At 54.2% G+C, this 17,631-nt stretch overlaps 1 protein-coding gene across 2 annotated transcripts; it reads left to right on the top strand.

The window, feature by feature from the left end:
• Positions 1-597: 597 nt before the first annotated feature.
• On the top strand, positions 598-16,672 carry NUAK2 (NUAK family kinase 2). Of its 2 annotated transcripts, none has more exons than XM_006259889.4 (7): positions 598-839; positions 7,457-7,577; positions 9,515-9,666; positions 11,215-11,280; positions 13,088-13,207; positions 13,750-13,882; positions 13,993-16,672. In XM_006259889.4, the coding sequence occupies exons 1-7, from the start codon at positions 642-644 to the stop codon at positions 15,117-15,119; spliced, it is 1,917 nt and encodes a 638-aa protein (XP_006259951.2). In that variant the 5' UTR covers positions 598-641; the 3' UTR covers positions 15,120-16,672. The 2 variants fall into 2 exon arrangements, with proteins under 2 accessions (XP_006259951.2, XP_019332870.1); XM_019477325.2 differs by having other exon boundaries at positions 761-843.
• Positions 16,673-17,631: the final 959 nt, after the last annotated feature.

Raw genomic sequence — 17,631 nt, 5'->3', positions numbered from 1 at the left:
AAAACCAGGACCCCTGATCAGAACTCCCTGGACCCTAAATGGAGAGGATCGGGGGCAAACATCCCCCGTCACACACGGGTCACCCCCTTGCTCGGCCGCCCTGTGACACGGGAGACGGGGCAAGACGGACGGACGGTCTGACCGCGCGGACGGACGGCTGGTCTCGCGCGCGACTCGGAGCCACGCGTTCCCTGGACGAGTCCGGAGAACATGCAGGGACGTGGCATTTATTTCCCTTCGGTGCTGCTTGCTTGTGTGCTTTTGATCCTTTTTCTTCTGAGCTGGGCTCTGGGCCCCCTGCCCAGTGCCCTTCTCTCTGCAAGGCCATCCTCCACCGGGTGCACCCGGGGGGGCTTGGAGGTCCTTGCAGGGGGACCCCAGAGGCTGCAACGCAGCCCAGCCCCTGCCCTGCCCCCTGCAGCCCCTCGTGCCCGGGGCCGGGCGGCTGGCGGGCTGGCTGGGGTGGGGGGGACACGGGTGACATCATCCCTCCCCGAGTCCCATTGACACCTTTGGAACGCCGGCGGCGGGGCGGGTCACGTGCCGCGCCGCAGCCAATGAGCAGGCGGGGAGGCGGCAGGTTGTAGCATTTATGGGCGCGGGCAGCGCGGGAGCGGCCACGGGCACCTGGCACCTGCCCCATGGAGCCCGGCCCGGGCCCCGGCCCCGGGCTCCTGCCCGCCGGGCTGCTGCAGTCGCCGCGGCCCGTGATGAAGAAGCAGGCAGTGAAGCGGCACCACCATAAGCACAACCTGCGGCACCGCTATGAGTTCCTGCAGGCGCTGGGACGGGGCACGTACGGCAAGGTCAAGGCGGCGCGCGAGCGCTCCGGGAGGCTGGTAGGTGAGCGGGGTCCGGCCCCGATCCTGCCCCCCACCCCCCGCCCATCCCCATCCCTGGTCCTCATCTGGGCCCCAGTCCTTGCCCCCTTGATGCCCCTTCCTCCCCATCCCTAGTCCTGATCTTGCCCTGATGCCTGCCCGGCCCCTATCCTTGACCCTTGATGCCCCTTCCTCCCCATCCCTGCTCCTGATCTTGCCCCGACGCCCCTGCCCCGATGCCTGCCGGGCTGGGATCTTTCCCCTCCCCTGGCTCCTATTCTTTTTTTGTCTCTTGATGCCTCTCCTCCCCATCCCTGGTCCTGATCTTGGCCCCCAGTGCCTGCCTGCCAGACCCCAATCCATGCCCCTCTCCCTGGTCCTGTTCCCTGCCCCCCATCGCAGCCCCAGGCACCTCTGCCTTTGCCCGGCAGGGTGGGGGGTTTGTGTGCCCTGAACCCCTTTGCATTGCCCCTTCCCGTCCAGCTTGGCCCCCACCCCCGTGCGGTGTCGGAGGTCCTGAGTGCAAGCAGCAGCAGGCTGCCCCCGGGAGCAGGAGCTCTGCAGCCAGCCCCAGCCTCCCGCGGAGGCTTTCTTTGGGGTGTGGGAGAGGGTGGGGAAACCTTTCCTGGGGTGGGGGGGGAGCAAAGCCACCCCAGGCAGCTGATCCACACCCTGGATTGCACCAAGGCCTGGCACTGGCACAGGCAGGGCGAGTGTGCATAGCCTTGCCACACTGCTGGTGCTGGGTGAGTAACGCTTCGGCAGCTGCTTCATCGCAGCCAGGGGCTTGGGCTGCATGCTGTGAGCAGCCAGCCCTAGAGCTGGGGCAGGGGCAAGCCCCTCTTGGAGCACGGAGGGGCTGCTAGGACGGCTGTCCCAGGGTCTTGTTACCAGGGGGCTGTGGGAGGTGGTGGCATTGGCCAGGGGGAATCCCAGGGGATGACTGAGTTCCCTGGCAAAATTTCCACCCCCTTTTTGGAAAGTGCAAGCGGCAGCCAGGCCAGGCTTTGCAGCCGTGTTTACTCTGCTTGCTAGAATAGATGTGACATGAATTGCCTGCCAGTGCCACAGCCTTTGTGGCTGGGACTCATTTGAAATGCAAAACATCGGCTCCCATTGGCCAGGCTGAAGGGAGACTATTGTCCTGGCCACCGGGACTCCAAGCTTCCCTCTCTCTGGCCAGGGTCTGATCTGGATCTGCTTTACTCGCCTATGAATCGGGTGTAACCTGGCGGAACTGGAAAAATCCCCTGGGGAGGAAGGGACCAAAATCTGCCCCTGAAATCTTTGGGCACAAGGCAGGCATTTTTTGAGGCCAGCCTACTACCAGATCGCTGCATGGAGGCATCCGTCTTGCTCTGCTTTCTGAGCCGTGCTGTGCGTGGGCTTGGCAAGGTCGGCGGCTTCAAGAACTCTTTGCCCAGCACTAGCATTGTGCTGGTAGGTTTTGGAGCACTATTGAGTGGTTAGCATGTTTCTTTTGTGGGCAGAGATTACAGCTTCCAATCACACACTCGACAATCAAAGTCAGACTTCCTCCTGGAAAGGGGCTTGCACATACTCGGAGGTATGCCAGCAGTAGAGAACAAACATTGCCCTTCAGGCTCTTGCTCTGTAGCGTTTCAGCTGACTTCAGATGTTGCAGAGTCCAAGCAGCTCCCAAACTCCTAATTTGTCTAATTGCTCCTGACTTTCAGGGTCTGCTTAAGTGAAAGAGTAGTGCAGCAAACTGGCTTTTGAAACCTATTATAGGTTTGCTGCGAGCATCACTTAAAAACGGAGTCTGTAAGCACTAGTGTCTAGGATTTGGTCTCTGTTCTGGAAGCAATACTGCATCCTGTCTAAAACTAGGCCAGAAGCTTCCCTGTGGTGGTTTTTGGGTAAGTGTGTGTGGCCTGAGATCACATACCATCACCCACAGCCTTGACATACTGAGGAGGCCTAACGGGCAGTGAATCCTTTCAGGGAGGGGAAATCTGCCTGCCCTGATACCCTGTGGTGTGAGATGTGATCCATGGAAGGCAGCTTCACAAACAAGCCCCACACCCTGGTCTCGTGGGGATAAATGTCAAGAGACCAGCTTCAGTAACCTAGTTGGCCTGACAAGGCATTACATTTGGGAGGGAGGGTGGGCGTGGGATGCAGTCACTAATGTGCCAGAAAGTCATGCAAAGAAAAACGGCTGTGAATTGGATAGGAGCTGTCTCTGCATGGCATGGAGCAGCTCGTATTTGACTTAAGGAAACATTTGTGCAGGTGGAAGCATAGGTCTGTCTGCTGGCTCTGGAGATGCGCTGCCCAACTGCGCTGTATCAATGCTGCTTCCCAACCCTTTGGCCTGGCACGATCCTTCTTGTTGGCATGGTGTCCCTGGCCTACTTCTTACTAGGCGTTGGGAACTAGCAGAGAGCAAGCATCCAGTGCCAGCTGTCATCAGGCCTGCCTAGCATCTAACACTTCAAATGCAAGCTGTCTAGGACAGGGACTGCATCCGGCCAGCACAAAGAGCGCTGGCCTTACAGCGTTATCATAATGCAAATAGCAGATGTGGGCCACTGAATAACCAAGGGATGGCAAAGACTGCCAGTGCCTCGCCTAGTTACACACACACACACACACACACACACACACACACACACATCCTTGTCTGTCCTGTCCCACCCCCCCACTTGAGCAGTTATAGACATGTCTAATCTTCAGCCTGTCCTGAGCTGAGTAAATATTTGTTCATTCTTCAGATTATTTTCCCTTTCTGAAACCCCAAGATGTAAGGACATGTGCTGCTCTTTCATTCGGTTGTGATCTTCATGGGCCGCATGCAAAGCTGAGGCTATTGGCATAAACTCTGGTGCTGAAATGCCTTTGGGCAGAGGTTTGCCTCTGGCTCCTCAGACGCTGCCTCTGTCTGATTAACTTAAAATCCCCAGTCGTCCGCCCTTTCGACTGGCTGCCCGCTCCTTCCCCTTAACAGGGCTTGGACAGCTCAGAGCTGAAGCAGACCTGACTGTTTTCTTTAGCAGCTTAAAGGAAACGCTATGCAAATGGTTGGCTTGGGTGGGTTTTCAGTGAAGTGTGGACTGCTGGAAAGATATGGGTTTTCAGCTGGAAATCCTTTAGCTGAAGGGCTTCCCCTGCCCCACTGCAAAGAGCCCACTGCTTTTTTCCTTTTTTTTTTTTTAGTCTGCATGTCTTTTGTGATCTCGCTGGAGATGGTAATTGCCTCTTTCATCTGCATCTGATATGAGGTCCCAGTAAAAGTGCTGCCCATAGAAAGGACTGGCCCCTGCACCTGTTCTTTCCAGCATCTGCCCATAGCATTGCCTCCAGTTTAGCTTTCACTGCTTGGATCCCAGCCAAGCTAAACAAGAGGCCTGTTTCTATGGTGCTTGATCGCTGTATCTGATGTACCCCTGGGCCTGCCCGAGGTGGAGGGGAAGGGGCACCTGGAACAGTTCAAAATAGCAATGCCTTCCTTTTGATCTTCCTTTTACCAAAAGCACGTTGCACTCTTCCACAATGCGTGAGAGGCCACGTTTCAGTAGGCACGTGGCCTTGTGCTCATGGTTTGGAACCACTTTTAAAGCATCCAGTGGGCTGGCGACTTGATAAGACCTTTCATCACTTATTCAGCATACACTGTCTGACCAGAGGCCTCGTCAAACCCGTCTCATTTCAGAATTTGGTGCCAAGCTGGCAAGCTTTAATGGCCAGCAGAGTGCCTGGTATGCTGGAGAGTCCAGACATTGTCTGGTATGTGAGATGGAGCATGTTCTGTCCTCCACAAACATGGCTCGTGGGTTAGGTGGCATGTCCTCTTGAGCCTTCAGAGTAAGCTGCGCAGTGGTCCTGCTTGATCCCCAGTGGTATAGCTGGTAACACCAGTGGAGGTAACCACAGTGGGGTGAAGGAGCTATGCAGAAGAGTACCCTATCAGTGCTGCTGGTCTTGCTGGTAGGACTGGGGAAGACTTGCTCATGACACAAACTTGTCTTCCTAGTGTAACTGCCTTGTTGCTCGCACATGCGGTGTGTGTAGCAGCTTCTCTGGTCCTGTGAAGCACACCTGAGGGTCTGCTGGACCCACTACCACTAGCCTGTCCAAACTACACGTCATTGGAGATGGGAAGTGAACAGCAAGGGAACCCCTATATCCTTGCTGATTTTTGTTTGCAGCCCTTCAGCTCTTACATTAAGCAAGGTCACTAAGTGCCGTAGGAAACGTGCTTTCCTTAATGCCATCCTCTCTCCTCAATATTAACAGTTGAGTTTCGTGGTTGCAATAGGCAAATGTGCTTGTGTGACCCAGCTGAAGCCTTATCTAGAAGCTTCCCGTATTTGGAGGCTTGCAGCCATTCATCCCCCCTACAAGGCCATGGGGTCTGCTGCGAGAAGTCACGAGATGGGGATGAGCAATAGCTCTTCATTCAGCATGTGCTGATGTAGCTGGTGGCTGTGTCCTGTCCGGGCAGCCTGAATGCCAGGCATTCCAGCTGCATGTTTCTTGAGGTGAATGGGGCAAGCGGGTGACTCGTTGTTGGATGCTTCAGGGGCATGGGAGGGAGGAAGCGGCCTAGTCTGTTTGCATAAAGCCAGTTGGGCAGCTGGTCCTGCCAGATGGCATATCCAGTACTGGGGCACCGAGGCAGAAAGAGTTGAGGGTTAACCTGTGAACCTAGCACAAGGGTTGCCAAGTGCATGCATCCTGCATTGAGAGGTATTGATTGCTTAGTTTCTTGTAACTTCCTTGAGAAGAGCCTTTGGGTTCAAACAGTCTAACTGGAGGCAGGGGATACTAGTGAGACGCAAGCAAGGCAAGGACCAGCTGCTGATCCCATGCAATGGGGGCTGGACTTTGAGAGAGACCCACTTCCCTCTGGATAGGACGACCAGGCATCTCCCGTAGGTTGCTCCAGATACGGCGCGTGCACATCTCTCCAGTAAAGGCACTGAGATGGCAGGCTGTTGCTCGCTGCTGTGGTAACTCCTAATTCATTATGAGTGCGTGCCTGGCTCTAGCTCGGCCATTGGTTTATTTTGGGAGACTTTGTTGTTCAGACGGCACCAGGGGAAGAAAATAGCGGTGATGTAACAGCAATAGCCAGGATGCAAACGCAAGTCCCCTGTGTCCCTGTTCTGCGCTGGGAGCCGCTGGCTGGAAGGCGCGCACCTCCAGCGCCTGCATCCTTCCCACACGCAGCGCGGTCGAGGCGAGGGGCAGTGTCGGGCATGAGTCTAGACGGTGGGTCACTGCTTTGACAGGCTGGGCATGGAAAGGAATGTGGACTGAAAGGCATCCCTGAATCCCAGGGAGGCAACCCACTGAGCATCTGTCTGCCTCGCCTGTCAGCAGATAACCTGTGTGACGATCCCCTTCCCCTTCGTTAAAGGGAACACCAGCCCTGAGCAGAGGGGGGAGGCGGTGCGGCCGAACGGGGCCCCCGGCCCTGTTGCTGGGAGACCTGGCTTTCTGCATCCTCCAGGATCCTTTTACAGGATTAATGCTGTTCCGCATTCTTGTCTGATACAAAACCCGAGGTTCTGCTGGATTCAGTTGTAAATCCAACCCGAGGAGGACATTGTCTCTCTCCAATCTCTTTTGAAAGGGGATTACAGGTCATCTATTCTCCAGCGCTCGCTTTTCATTCTCCTCCCCTTTCCAGCTCCTTGTGGAGGAGCCTTTGTAATAATGAAGAAATCCGAGCGAGCCCTGGGACGTGGGCCCTGTGCGTTGGAGGGAAGTCCTGTGTTCACTGCTTGTGCCTGTCACAAGGGGAAGGTTAGCAGGAATTGGTCGGCTGCTCCTTCCGTCCCAGACTTTCCCTTAACAAGTTTGAGTAATTTGGCTCCCGAAACAAATAGTTGCAGGGGGAAAACAAACCTGGTTTTCATTTGCACCACACCAAGATGTTGTTATCTTCCAAGTCATGTGTGCAGGTCACATTCCTTTCACTGGATGTAATCCTCCGGGGATTCCAGTTCGGGACGCTAGTCCAACAGTGTGGCCAGCCTATCCATCATTGGCAAAGGAGGGTCGCGGTATCTTTTGAGAAGCGCTGGAGATCTGCTGTGGGGTGGCAGAAATTAGCAGCGTGTGGGTGGTGGGGAGCAGAATGGTTTTGGGGGACAAGGACGCTGTCTGGATATATCTTGCTATAAAGCTGGGGGCAGTTCCAGCGTGATTATTGGAGTACCAATGTATGGGAGACGAGTCCTGGGCCTATACTAAAACACCCTGTCCAAAATAACCAGCAGGGTGTATAGACCAATGGGCTGGTCCTCTGCTCCACGTGGTAAGGATGGCCGTCTGGATATAGGACTGGGCTCTGGCTGAGAGCTGAGTTAGCCTTGTGTGATCTCAGGCAAGCAGGCTTGTTCCTGGGCTTTCCCCATTTCTAACTTTGAGGGAGCAATGCCTCTGTCCATTGATTCGGCTTGCCAGTCCTCCACGGCAGGGACTGTGCAACATCTGAGGCTTGAGGCAAGTCCATGCAAGCAGCAAGACCAAGGCAGGAGTGTTACCTACCGCTAGACTAGTCTGGGTGCTCCAATCCATGTGAACAGAAAGTGGCAACAAGCTTTTGAAAGACCCTTAAGTGCCAGCCCTAACGTTTTCTTTCTTCGTGCTCTTACTTGCAGGTTGCTATCAAATCGATCCGGAAAGACAAAATTAAGGATGAGCAGGATCTTGTCCACATCCGGAGGGAGATCGAGATCATGTCCTCCCTTAATCACCCCCACATCATTGCTATCCATGAAGGTAAGAGCTTCTGATGTGCATGTGGGGGTGGGTGTTTCACTCGCCAAGGCCTGCTTTGGCTGAGCGTACTATATTTTAATGCTTATTATGGGATGCTACGGGTGATGAGACCTTCTCTTCAGAGATGCAGGGATTCCCAGCTGGGCAGCAAAAATGGATGGTGACTTGCTGACACGCTCCTGGGGTTTGGGATGGCACAAGTGAGGGGGCTAAACATTACTCCTGAAGCGCCCGTGCTTAGCTAATTAAGCTGGCACTGACTGTTTGTTTTGCTCGGTGCTGGCTCCCCGCATCCTGCAGTCCGTCGGACTCTGACCTAGCCTGGCTGGCTTTGTGGAAAGTAGATCCGAGTTGCATCCAGCCAGGAGAATGGGGGATTTCTCCTTTGCTAACCGGAAACGAGGCAAATGCCAACCCCCCACCCAAGAAGGGCAGAGCTGTCTGCAGGCTGTGGATTTTTGCAGGGAAGGGCAGTGCAGGGCTTTCCCTCTCTCTTTCCTTTTTTTGTAAACTCTCCCCCTCCAAAAATGGAAAACAAGCTTTTCAAAACAAGAAGGCGGAAGCTCTTCACTTCTGTTGCACAAGCCGGTGGTGACTCAGCAGCCGTGGGGCAGGGAGCTGAGGGCTGCTAAGTGCTCTGGTTTCCCTGATGTTTTGGCTTTTTGAACTTCGCTCTCTGTGTGTGTTTGTACACAAGTCCTCGGGTGGCGGGAGGGGAATACCAGCTCTAAAAATAACTGCTGCCCCACTGGCCTGAGAAATGTGGAGGACAAAGCTACCCAAGGGCTTTGGAAGCCTTTGCATCTGCCTGCAGTTAAGGCAGCTTGCAAGCCAGCAACACTAACTGCAGCTTCTAGCCCCGGGGTGGGTTTGTAGTGCATGGAGCTCTAAAATCTGGTAATGCTTGCTTTCTGTCCTGCCCTCCGGACTGTGCCAAGACTGTAAAACCTACAGTAGCTTTAGCTGAACGAGCTCATCTAGGGGGGTGCAGTCCTTCCCTCCCCAGGTCTGAGCTGAAGCCCACTGCGCAGGCTGGGTGAGCAGAGCTTGTGGACAGCTGCACCATAGGATGACTTGGACACAGACCTCTGCTCTCGCCAGGGTTGTCAAAGCAACAACCTTTAACAACTCTGAATTTGGAGAAAGGCAGGTGGCGGGGGAGAATTGGGGGGCGGACCTTCTTGGAGCACGTCTCAAATGAAGTCAGCCTGGTGCTGCTTGAACACGTCTTAGTCCCTTGACTCCAAAATGGAACAAAACTTGCATTCTCTAGCGTAGCTGGCTCTCTCGGGTTTTTATAGCTTTATTGTGCCTGGCACAAGCTGCGTGGCCAATGTCTAGTATTTCTACTTCCTTGAGGGCGTACGTGAGGTATCTGGAGTCCTCTTGTCTGCTAAACAAAGCAGGAGGGCTGGCAGCATGGGTTAGGCTGTGTGTTTGTAGAGATGGTGTCATGTTTGCTGCCTGTATTGAACCTAAATATGATGAGGTAACACATCTATACACCTACATGAAACTGGAGGAAAAGCCTGCTTCTCCTGGCAGGCTGTGACTGCTGTGGGCTACAAGGATGTGAAGTCTACGCTCGGTCAGGCCAACTGGAACCGCAGCATTTCTCTTTCTTCTGAGCGGCGATATCCTGGCAAAGAAACAACCATGTGCCCGAGTCGTCCTTCGGGGGTTCAGAGTCTTGCATCTCATGCAGTCTGTGGTAGCAGAGTTTGCTGGTGCCTGGCTTGCAGGGCCTGGGCTGGCTATCCGAGCGCTCCCCACCTTCACACGGTGCTCTAGCTGTCCGTTCTAGCTCAAAGCAGAGGCTCGGGGTGGCCCATTTGGACATCAGACGATCAGAAGCTCTTGCTAACAAGGACTCTGTATTCAAAGGTGCCTCCGTAGCATCTTTCAGTTCAACGTGCCCCTCTTGTTATCCCTCCTAGTGTTTGAAAACAACAACAAGATTGTCATTGTGATGGAGTATGCCAGCAAAGGAGACCTGTACGACTACATCAGCGAGCGGCAGAGGCTGACGGAGCAGGAGGCACGGCACTTCTTCAGGCAGGTTGTGTCTGCCATCTACTACTGTCACAAGGTAAGCAAGCAGCCCCCGCCTATGTGTGGGCACTGGTGGCAAAAGGCCATGGTCGGCTCAAACCTGCACTCAAAAATGAGCCTGCCCTGGAAGGCCATGAGCAAGTGGGTGCCCACAAAACCCATGAGGGGTTGACCCACCTCTGCTGCCTTCTGGCTGCTTGTGACTGACTTTTAACAGGCCTGACGACTCTTCAACCAGCACAGACTGTGTGGGGCAGTTTTGGGAGGATTCATATCTTATAGCCAGACTCTGCACCCTTCTCGCCCTGGTGTTGGCAAGTCCAATGATAAAGCAACACAGAAGGAAAGCAGAGGGGATTCCTCGAGGCTTTCATCCAGAGAATGCTTCCATCTGGAAGAGCTTTGAGTTGCTGCCCACCTGGGAAGGGCTGTGTGGGGAGAGCTTAATTTCTTCCATTTCCTCTGGCCCCCCCCCCCCCCCCCCCCCCCAAAAAAAAAAATCTGTTCTGTTGATCCTTACCCACCCTGGAATGGGATGGGGTGCCTATGCCCCGAGTCTGGGAAAGTGATATGCTTGCCCCGGGCAGAGGAGGCTACCTTTATTCTGGCTGCTTTGCTACTAAGGCGCCAAGCCTCTGACTATGTTCGTCACCGCATATTATCAGCCGTGGGTAAGGGAAACGCCCAGAGCTGTCAACTTAGATTTGAACTCAAATGAAAACTGCAGAACTAGCTAGTTACTTCTGCTAGAGCAGTGATGCTGTGCCCATGCAGGATGAGCCCTTCCATCCTGGTGGCTGAGACGTATACTGCCCGATGCCCAAGAGACCTCAAACTGCAGAGATCGGCTCAAAACCAGGGGCTCCAAGTGGCTGGAGGAACAGACCTGGCACAAATATCACCTGGGATTACATTGGTGCTTCTCGGAGGATCTTGGCATCTGTCTTTGATTTCATGCCCTGGTTTCTGAGCCAAGTCCCGGGGGAGTCATGGGAATAGAGGGTGCTCGGTGCTTTTGAGATCAGGGACACATGGCTAGCTGCATAGCTGTACGCTCCACTTCTGACTGCTCTGGCAATTGGTATCGAACCCTGTCGGTGCACCTGTCCTGGATGAATGTCTCTGTATAGCTGGGTACCAGAGCATGCCTGAACTCGACAGGGCAGTGCACATACCTTGAGCTTCTCTGTGTGAACCAGCACTAGGGTGGATGTCAAATGGCTCAAGGCCCAGCCTCTGACTAAGGGGTGGGGAGGGTGTCTGCCAGTCAAACTGCCTCCAAGACCTAGTGCAAAAGCACTCTTGACTGCTTCGTAAGCAAAGGCATCTGCTGAGATAAGCAACAGATAAGGACTTAATATGCTCCAATGCGTCTGTAAGCTCATTTTTCACAAGTAGGTTATCTCCCCTATGGTGAACTTGAATCTTGTTTAGAGCTCAAAAAATAAATAAAAAAAAATAAAGCTAATCTCTACCTGCTGCTTGGGTCTCTCCACATGTGCTGAATCAGTAAAGGACAGTCACCTACCTGCTGTGATTACTCTCAAGTTCACTGACCTGAACTTCACTTTCTCTCTCCCAACAGAATGGGATTGTTCACAGAGACCTGAAGCTGGAAAACATCCTTCTTGATGCCAATGGCAACATTAAGGTGAGTGAGGCGGGTGGGACCTGGCTGCATATTACTCAACCTAAAATGCATGATGAGCAAAAGTTGCTCTCAGTCTTCAGATCCTGAAGCTAACCTGCTAGTGAGATCAAGCGTTTCGGCACCAAGCTGGGCTTCATGCAATACCCCAGCGCCCACTGGGGAGGGAAAACCCTAGGAACAGAGCAGTGTCTCCTGGAAATGCCGCCTCAAATGGGTTAGGGGGAGGTGAGGAAATTGGTCTCACAGGCCTGGCTCTTGGGAGCATGGCATTAGGACAGTTGCTGAGAGGCTATGCTGACTTATTCATCAGTTGAGCCCTGAGTTTTTTGTAGCCAGTTTGCTGCTGCTTCTGGTCACCAAACTGCAGGAACATGTTCTGGAGTGCAGGGTAGCTGATCTCCCTGCCTGAGCAGTGGGGAGTTGCTCTTTCTAAATTCAGAAAGCTATTGGGCTGGGGAGGGGTGAGCGCCAATTCATGGTTACGGTGATGCTGGGATAATGAAGAGCTTATCTGCCTGCAGAGCTCTCGTGTAGCCTTGTCAAGAGTTCAAAGGGTCTGCGGTGCTCTGTTGGGATCTTGCTCCGTGCTATCTGCTTTCCAGGACAGGGTGCTAGTGGAGGGGATTAGCATTACATAAAACCAATTTCTGCAAGTTACATAAATGACCGCTGCTTTGCTGGGTCCCTGTAGCTGCCAGGCCAACCATGTGCAGCCAGTAGCACCAGCAGAAGGGAAAGCAGCAGGCAGTTCCCAGAAACTCCAGCTGCTAAAGTCCTCTAGCTGATAAGCAGGCAAAGTAAGGATTGAACAGTGGTGTAGCTGCCCAGCAGGAGTCCTGTTCCTATCGGAGGAGGAAATGCAGGGGGATTTCTGAGCTAGTAGCTCCCTTCTGGTCTCTAGTGCGGCATCAGCTCTCTGATCCCAGCTTGCAAACTGCTTGACTTGCTCCTTTCTCTTTGCTCTGGCATGACCTTCTTAGAGCATTTCACTTGCTCAGCCCGCCGTGAGCTCCAACGCTTTGCTGTTTGCATGACTCGGCAGTGCTTTTGGTCCTGACCTCAGACTTTGCACTAGCAGTGCTGGACCTGGCTACAGCCACCCTGGGACTTGTCCCTTCCTTGCTGGGAAGGAGGGGTCCAGCCTCCGTGGGGGCACGGCACGGTTAATAATAAACAAAGTGGCAGAGTCTGTTTATCCTCACAATAGGCTGTTTCACAATAGATAATGTGCAAGCATGTACTGTTCCTCCTGGCTTGCTGGAGTGGCCAGAGGCTTGATGAACAAGATAACAAATGGTGCCAGTAGCTCGGGCTTCATAACTACTGAAAGAGGCTCAAAACAATCCGCCTGTCTCTTGGAGCCCTCTGACTTGCTGGAAGAGCAGCCTGCCCTGAAAATGGGCACAGAGATGGGAGAGACTGGGCATGTCGCTGCCTAAATGGACAAGGCGAGGCTGTACCTCCTGCTGTGCCCGAGTGGCAGTCGTGGCTGTGCCCTGCTTTAGGTTTAAGTGCTGCTCGGGGCTGGTGGAGCATCCTCATGCTGTGCAAGTAGCATGACCTGACCTGGAGGTTGGGCAAAGGAAGGGCAGTGTGGGTCAGCTCAGTCTGGAGTGGAAAATTTTGGTTCTGGTCCACTCCTGTGCCCAGCTGAAAGGGGCAAAATGCTCCAGAACTGATGTGACCCCCCCCCCCCCCTTGAAACCTAGGGTCCACCTTGCCCTTCAGAACAGGCATTGGGCTTCTGTAGTGTGGGATAACCTTGGTTTTACAGGTCCCTAATGAACGCCCACTTGCTTCTCCCCAGATAGCAGACTTTGGTCTGTCTAATGTCTACCAGCAAGACAAATTCCTGCAGACCTTCTGTGGCAGCCCTCTGTACGCATCCCCTGAAATCGTCAATGGGCGGCCGTATAAAGGACCAGAGGTAAGCTTTCATCTCCCACATCTGGAGCAGCTCAAGGGTCCAGCTGTGGTCATTCCTTTCTGTGCTGGAAATGGGAGAGGGCCTACCGGCTCCCAGCTCAGTTGCATTGCTGCTAATGCAGGGCTTTCCTCGGGTTGCATTTCTCTCCAAGCTGAATTGTGGGCTGGGGGACTGAGACGACCAAGCGTCATGCTCCACTGGCACCACAGGGTGCCGGCTTTCAGGTCACCAGTCTCCTTCCCTGACATGGCACTTGAGTCCTACAAATCCACTGGGCACATCCCAGCGAGCAAACTGGGCAAGGCACAGTCCGCTCAAGAGCATTGTCTCGTTACAACTTTCTCAGTAGCTTGCGCTACACGGCAGGTCCTTTGCTGCCGTCTGTACCCTGGCAGCACCCACGGGCTGCTCGTGAGGTAGCCAGCAGCTGCTGGAGTTGCTTGCTAGCCCAAGCGCCCTTCAGGGGTCAGCTCAGCAGAGGGCTTTCTGGTTGAAGCCTGCCGATGCTAACGTGTCTAAACAAAGGGTTGTCTGCATGGCAGGTTGACAGCTGGTCCCTTGGCGTTCTCCTCTACATCTTGGTCCATGGAACGATGCCTTTTGATGGACAAGACTACAAGACCCTGGTCAAGCAGATCACCAGTGGGGACTACAGAGAGCCCACCAAGCTATCGGGTAAGCAGTGCTCCAGTATACTACCTCAGAGCTGCTTATCCTCTTCCCTCCAACCCCTTCGGTGCCCTGTTTTACTGCACGGCTCTGAGGAATCTTGCTCCATGTTCTAGATGCCAGCGGCCTGATCCGATGGATGCTAATGGTGAACCCAGAGCGCAGAGCCACCATCGAGGACATTGCTAGCCACTGGTGGGTGAACTGGGGCTACAAGGTGCCCATCGGGGAGCAGGAGTCGATGCGGGAGAACGAGTCCCCGCTGGCCACGGTGGCAGACTGGCTCCGGCGCTCCTCCCGGCCTTTGCTCGAGAACAGCTCCAAGGTGCGCTCCTTCTTCAAGCAGCACATCCCTGGCGTCACACTGGAGAGGCAGCGCTCGCTCAAGAAGTCCAAGAAGGAGAACGATGTCTCCCATGCGCTGCAGGAGGTAGCTGCAGTCCCCGACAACCCCTCCAAGTCCATCCTGAAGAGGCCGAAGGGGATCCTGAAGAAAAGGGGTGTCTGTGAACAGAAAGCCCAGGCCCCCATCCCTCAACCAGTGGCTGATGATGCAAGGAGTGAAGAAGGCGAGATGCAGACTGCGGACCTGGTTCATATCCTTTCCTCCAGGACACTTGCCTGCAGAGTGGACGGTGGTACGCCTGCACCGGTGCCCAAGAAGGGAATCCTCAAGAAATCCCAGAAACGTGAGTCTGGGTATTACTCTTCCCCAGAGCACTGTGAATCGGAGGAGGTCTTGGACTCGGAGGCCTTGGACCTCAATGCTGATGTCTTCAGCAGTCCCTCTCCTGGCCGTAACCCCGAGGGCCTGCCCCTGCGGAGAAAGGGTATCCTAAAGCACAATGGGAAATACTCTTCCTGTGGCACAGAGCCAGACAGCCGCCTTATCAAGGCCTTTGGGTCCTTTAGTGAGGCACCTCTTCCCAAGCTCCCGCTGGGGTCCCGAGCCCACCCATCCAGTGCCGTGAGCGAGGACAGCATCCTCTCCACGGAGTCCTTTGAGCAACTGGACCTGCCTGACAGGATGCCGGACAGTGGCAGCAGCATGCGTGGCTGCGTCTCTGTGGACAACCTCCTCCGGCTGGAGGAGACGGCGGAGGAGTCGGGGCACAGACTGCGCCGCTGGACGGTGACGCACTGCCAGAGCCCCCTCGGGGAAAGCTGCTTCTCCTTGGCGGACTGTGAGAACGTCACCGAGGTCTACAAGCGGGCTGTGGGCATCAGCATGAAGCTCAGCTGAGCCCCCCTGCGTCCTCCCTGCGAGCTCTGAGCCTGACTCTTGCCATAGATTCCCCTCCATGGGAATGTGACTCTTTTTCCCTCTGTGGAGGAGGTGACTGTCTTGTTCCCCTCTGAGTAGGGGGGTGCGGGTTGGAAGTGCTGCTGTGACACCCTCAAAGTATTTATTTGCATCCGCCTCAGTGGAAGGTGCGTTAGAAGACGGCTTGGCAAAGAGCCTGGCAGCTCCCTGCGGTGTAACAGGGTACGGACAGACATGGGTTTTGGAGGAAATGCTTCTTGCTTGCAGGAGAGGGGATGTAGAGTAACAAGGCAAGTGCAATGAGCAGTAGGGAGTCGGAGCAAATGCCTATCTCCAGCTGTAGATAACATGAATCGGGGAGGGCTGAAATTTTCAGAGGGGGAAACTAGACTGCTGTTGCAGCGAGGCATCAAGGGAGTGGCATATTTGCCCAGAGAGAGCTGGGCAGAGTGGTACAGGAAAGGGTTAACTGGTACACCCTTGGCTCTGGCAACTCTCCTGGACTCTTCCCCTCTCCACAGCTTAGACTTCATCTCCAGGAAGGCATGGGGGTGGCTTGAGACTAGTATTGCACTGTCCAAGTGATGGGCTGGAGCAAGAGCAGCATTTCCCCATGGGAGGAGTGGTGGCAGGGGAGGAATCCGTGGGGAGCAGTCTCAACTGGACACTATGGTGTGCGTGGGCCTAGACCGAGACCTGGGTGTGGGTGAAGTCTCTCAACCTGAGCCCAACGTCTCTCTCCCTTCCCTGTTTTTGAGAGACACCTGAACTGGAATAATGCACATCTTTGCGTTCATCTCAGAGTTGGGCAGCTGTAACATTACCATCTCCCACCCGGGCAGGGAGCTGTGACAGATGAGAAAATCTTGTCATAGGCTGAAGGCTGCAGCCTCCCAGCTCTTCGAGGTATTATTGACTGGTCTGGCAGCGGCTCAGACCTCTGTACGAGTGTGAAACCACTGCTGCTTGCCATGGGACCGGTTTCTCTTCCTCCCTGCTTCTCCAGGGCCTTTTCAGAGGCAGCACCAGCTGCTGGACAGTGTCTCTGCCTGGAGCAGCCAAAGCGCTGATTTGCAGACTGATGGAGTTATGTACCCAACTCCTCTGTAAGCTCCCTCTGAGCACTTCTGCCAAGCCCAGCCCTGTCTCTGATGGAGCCTATCATCTGGGCACCTCAGACAAATGGGCATTTATTCCTGCTGCCAGCTGAGAGAGATTGGAACAACGTGGGGGGGAGGGAATATACTTGGTATTTTGATGCTTTGTGGTGGGGAAATAACTTGTATTTATTATGTCTCCTCATGGCTTTTGTACAAGTGGCACTGGATTTATTCTGGTCTGTATGCATGTCTGGAGAGCTCTTATAAGGAGAAAAGCAATCCTTAGTTGCATCCTCTTGCAATACTTCAGATTCCAGGTTTCTTTGTACAATCTGGTTGTGTCTTCTCAGCCCTTTCTCCAGCTGTGTATCTCTTCCCTATTTCCCACAACGTGGTCCAGAGAAATTCATTAAACTTAAAAAGCAAAGAGTAGACCCGAGCCGTTAAGCTGTGTGCGTGTGTCCGTCAGCACTCACGGGAGATGGGCAATGTGGAAAGACTAAAAGGGCTCTGCTGGGGAGATGTCGCCTGGTGTTTAATGCTGCTTTGTTGAGCCAGCACTGCCTGCCCGATGCACCAGATGAGAAGCTTTCTTCTGAGAAGCAGCTCAGCTCGTGGACTCCATGGAGGCTCCTTTCGTACTCTGTGCCCCTCAGCTCCATCCTTGGCACAAGGGCCAAGCTCCACAGTCTGTGGCGGCGTCTTGAGTGGGCAGTGTGGGGACGGGGAGCCAGCTGTGCACTGAGGCTCATTGCACACAACTTGCCTTCCTTTCCTTTACTGCTGTGAACCCCATGGGTCAAGCATGAAGTGGGTCACAACTAAGACGAAGGCTATGGTAGCAGATGGCTGATGGTTGGGAGGAGACAGAAAGACCAAACCTAATGAAAGAATGTAGGTCTCTAGTAGAGACCTTCCCTTTAGCATCTGGCCCCAGCAACCCCAGTGAGGCTGGTCCTCACTCTGGCTGTAGGCTTGAGCCTAGAGGATATATCTCTTTTTTGTGGATGCTTGGAATGGTGTTCATGGAAAGTTATAGGCCCTTGCACCTGAGTTTGGGGTGAGTCTGGTAGCTTTTCACCCCCAGACAAAGAAGGGAAGTCTGACCTGGCAGGGTAGAGTCTGTTTTGCACCTGGTCATAGCCCCTGCCTTTCCTCTTAACCAAGGCTTTAATCAATGTGGCTCTCATCCTGGAGGGGAAAGGAGTGAGTGGTCACTGCCAGTTAAGTATGGACTACACCAAAGCTTATGGGAACGTTCATTTATGTCTTCTGCCCATTGCGCTTAAGCTTTTCTTCTGCAGCTTGAAATCCTAAGGTGTTGCCTCCAGCACACGACGGAGGTAAAGGCTGTGGGGGAGAACACACCCTGCCTCTTTGCCAAGAAGGCA

The sequence above is a fragment of the Alligator mississippiensis genome, chromosome 14, assembly GCF_030867095.1.
Source record: "Alligator mississippiensis isolate rAllMis1 chromosome 14, rAllMis1, whole genome shotgun sequence".
NCBI lineage: Eukaryota > Metazoa > Chordata > Crocodylia > Alligatoridae > Alligator > Alligator mississippiensis.
Note: the sequence above shows the minus strand (reverse complement) of the source record. Positions and strands in the feature narration are given on the sequence as shown.

What these genes read in the sequence shown, in the direction of transcription:
- NUAK2 (XM_006259889.4), top strand. Translation starts at nt 642, where the DNA reads ATGGAGCCCGGCCCGGGCCCCGGCCCCGGGCTCCTGCCCGCCGGGCTG. An exon ending in CATCATTGCTATCCATGAAG is followed by an intron (nt 7,578 to 9,514) that starts GTAAGAGCTTCT and finishes TATCCCTCCTAG; the next exon opens with TGTTTGAAAACAACAACAAG. An exon ending in GGCCGTATAAAGGACCAGAG is followed by an intron (nt 13,208 to 13,749) that starts GTAAGCTTTCAT and finishes TCTGCATGGCAG; the next exon opens with GTTGACAGCTGGTCCCTTGG.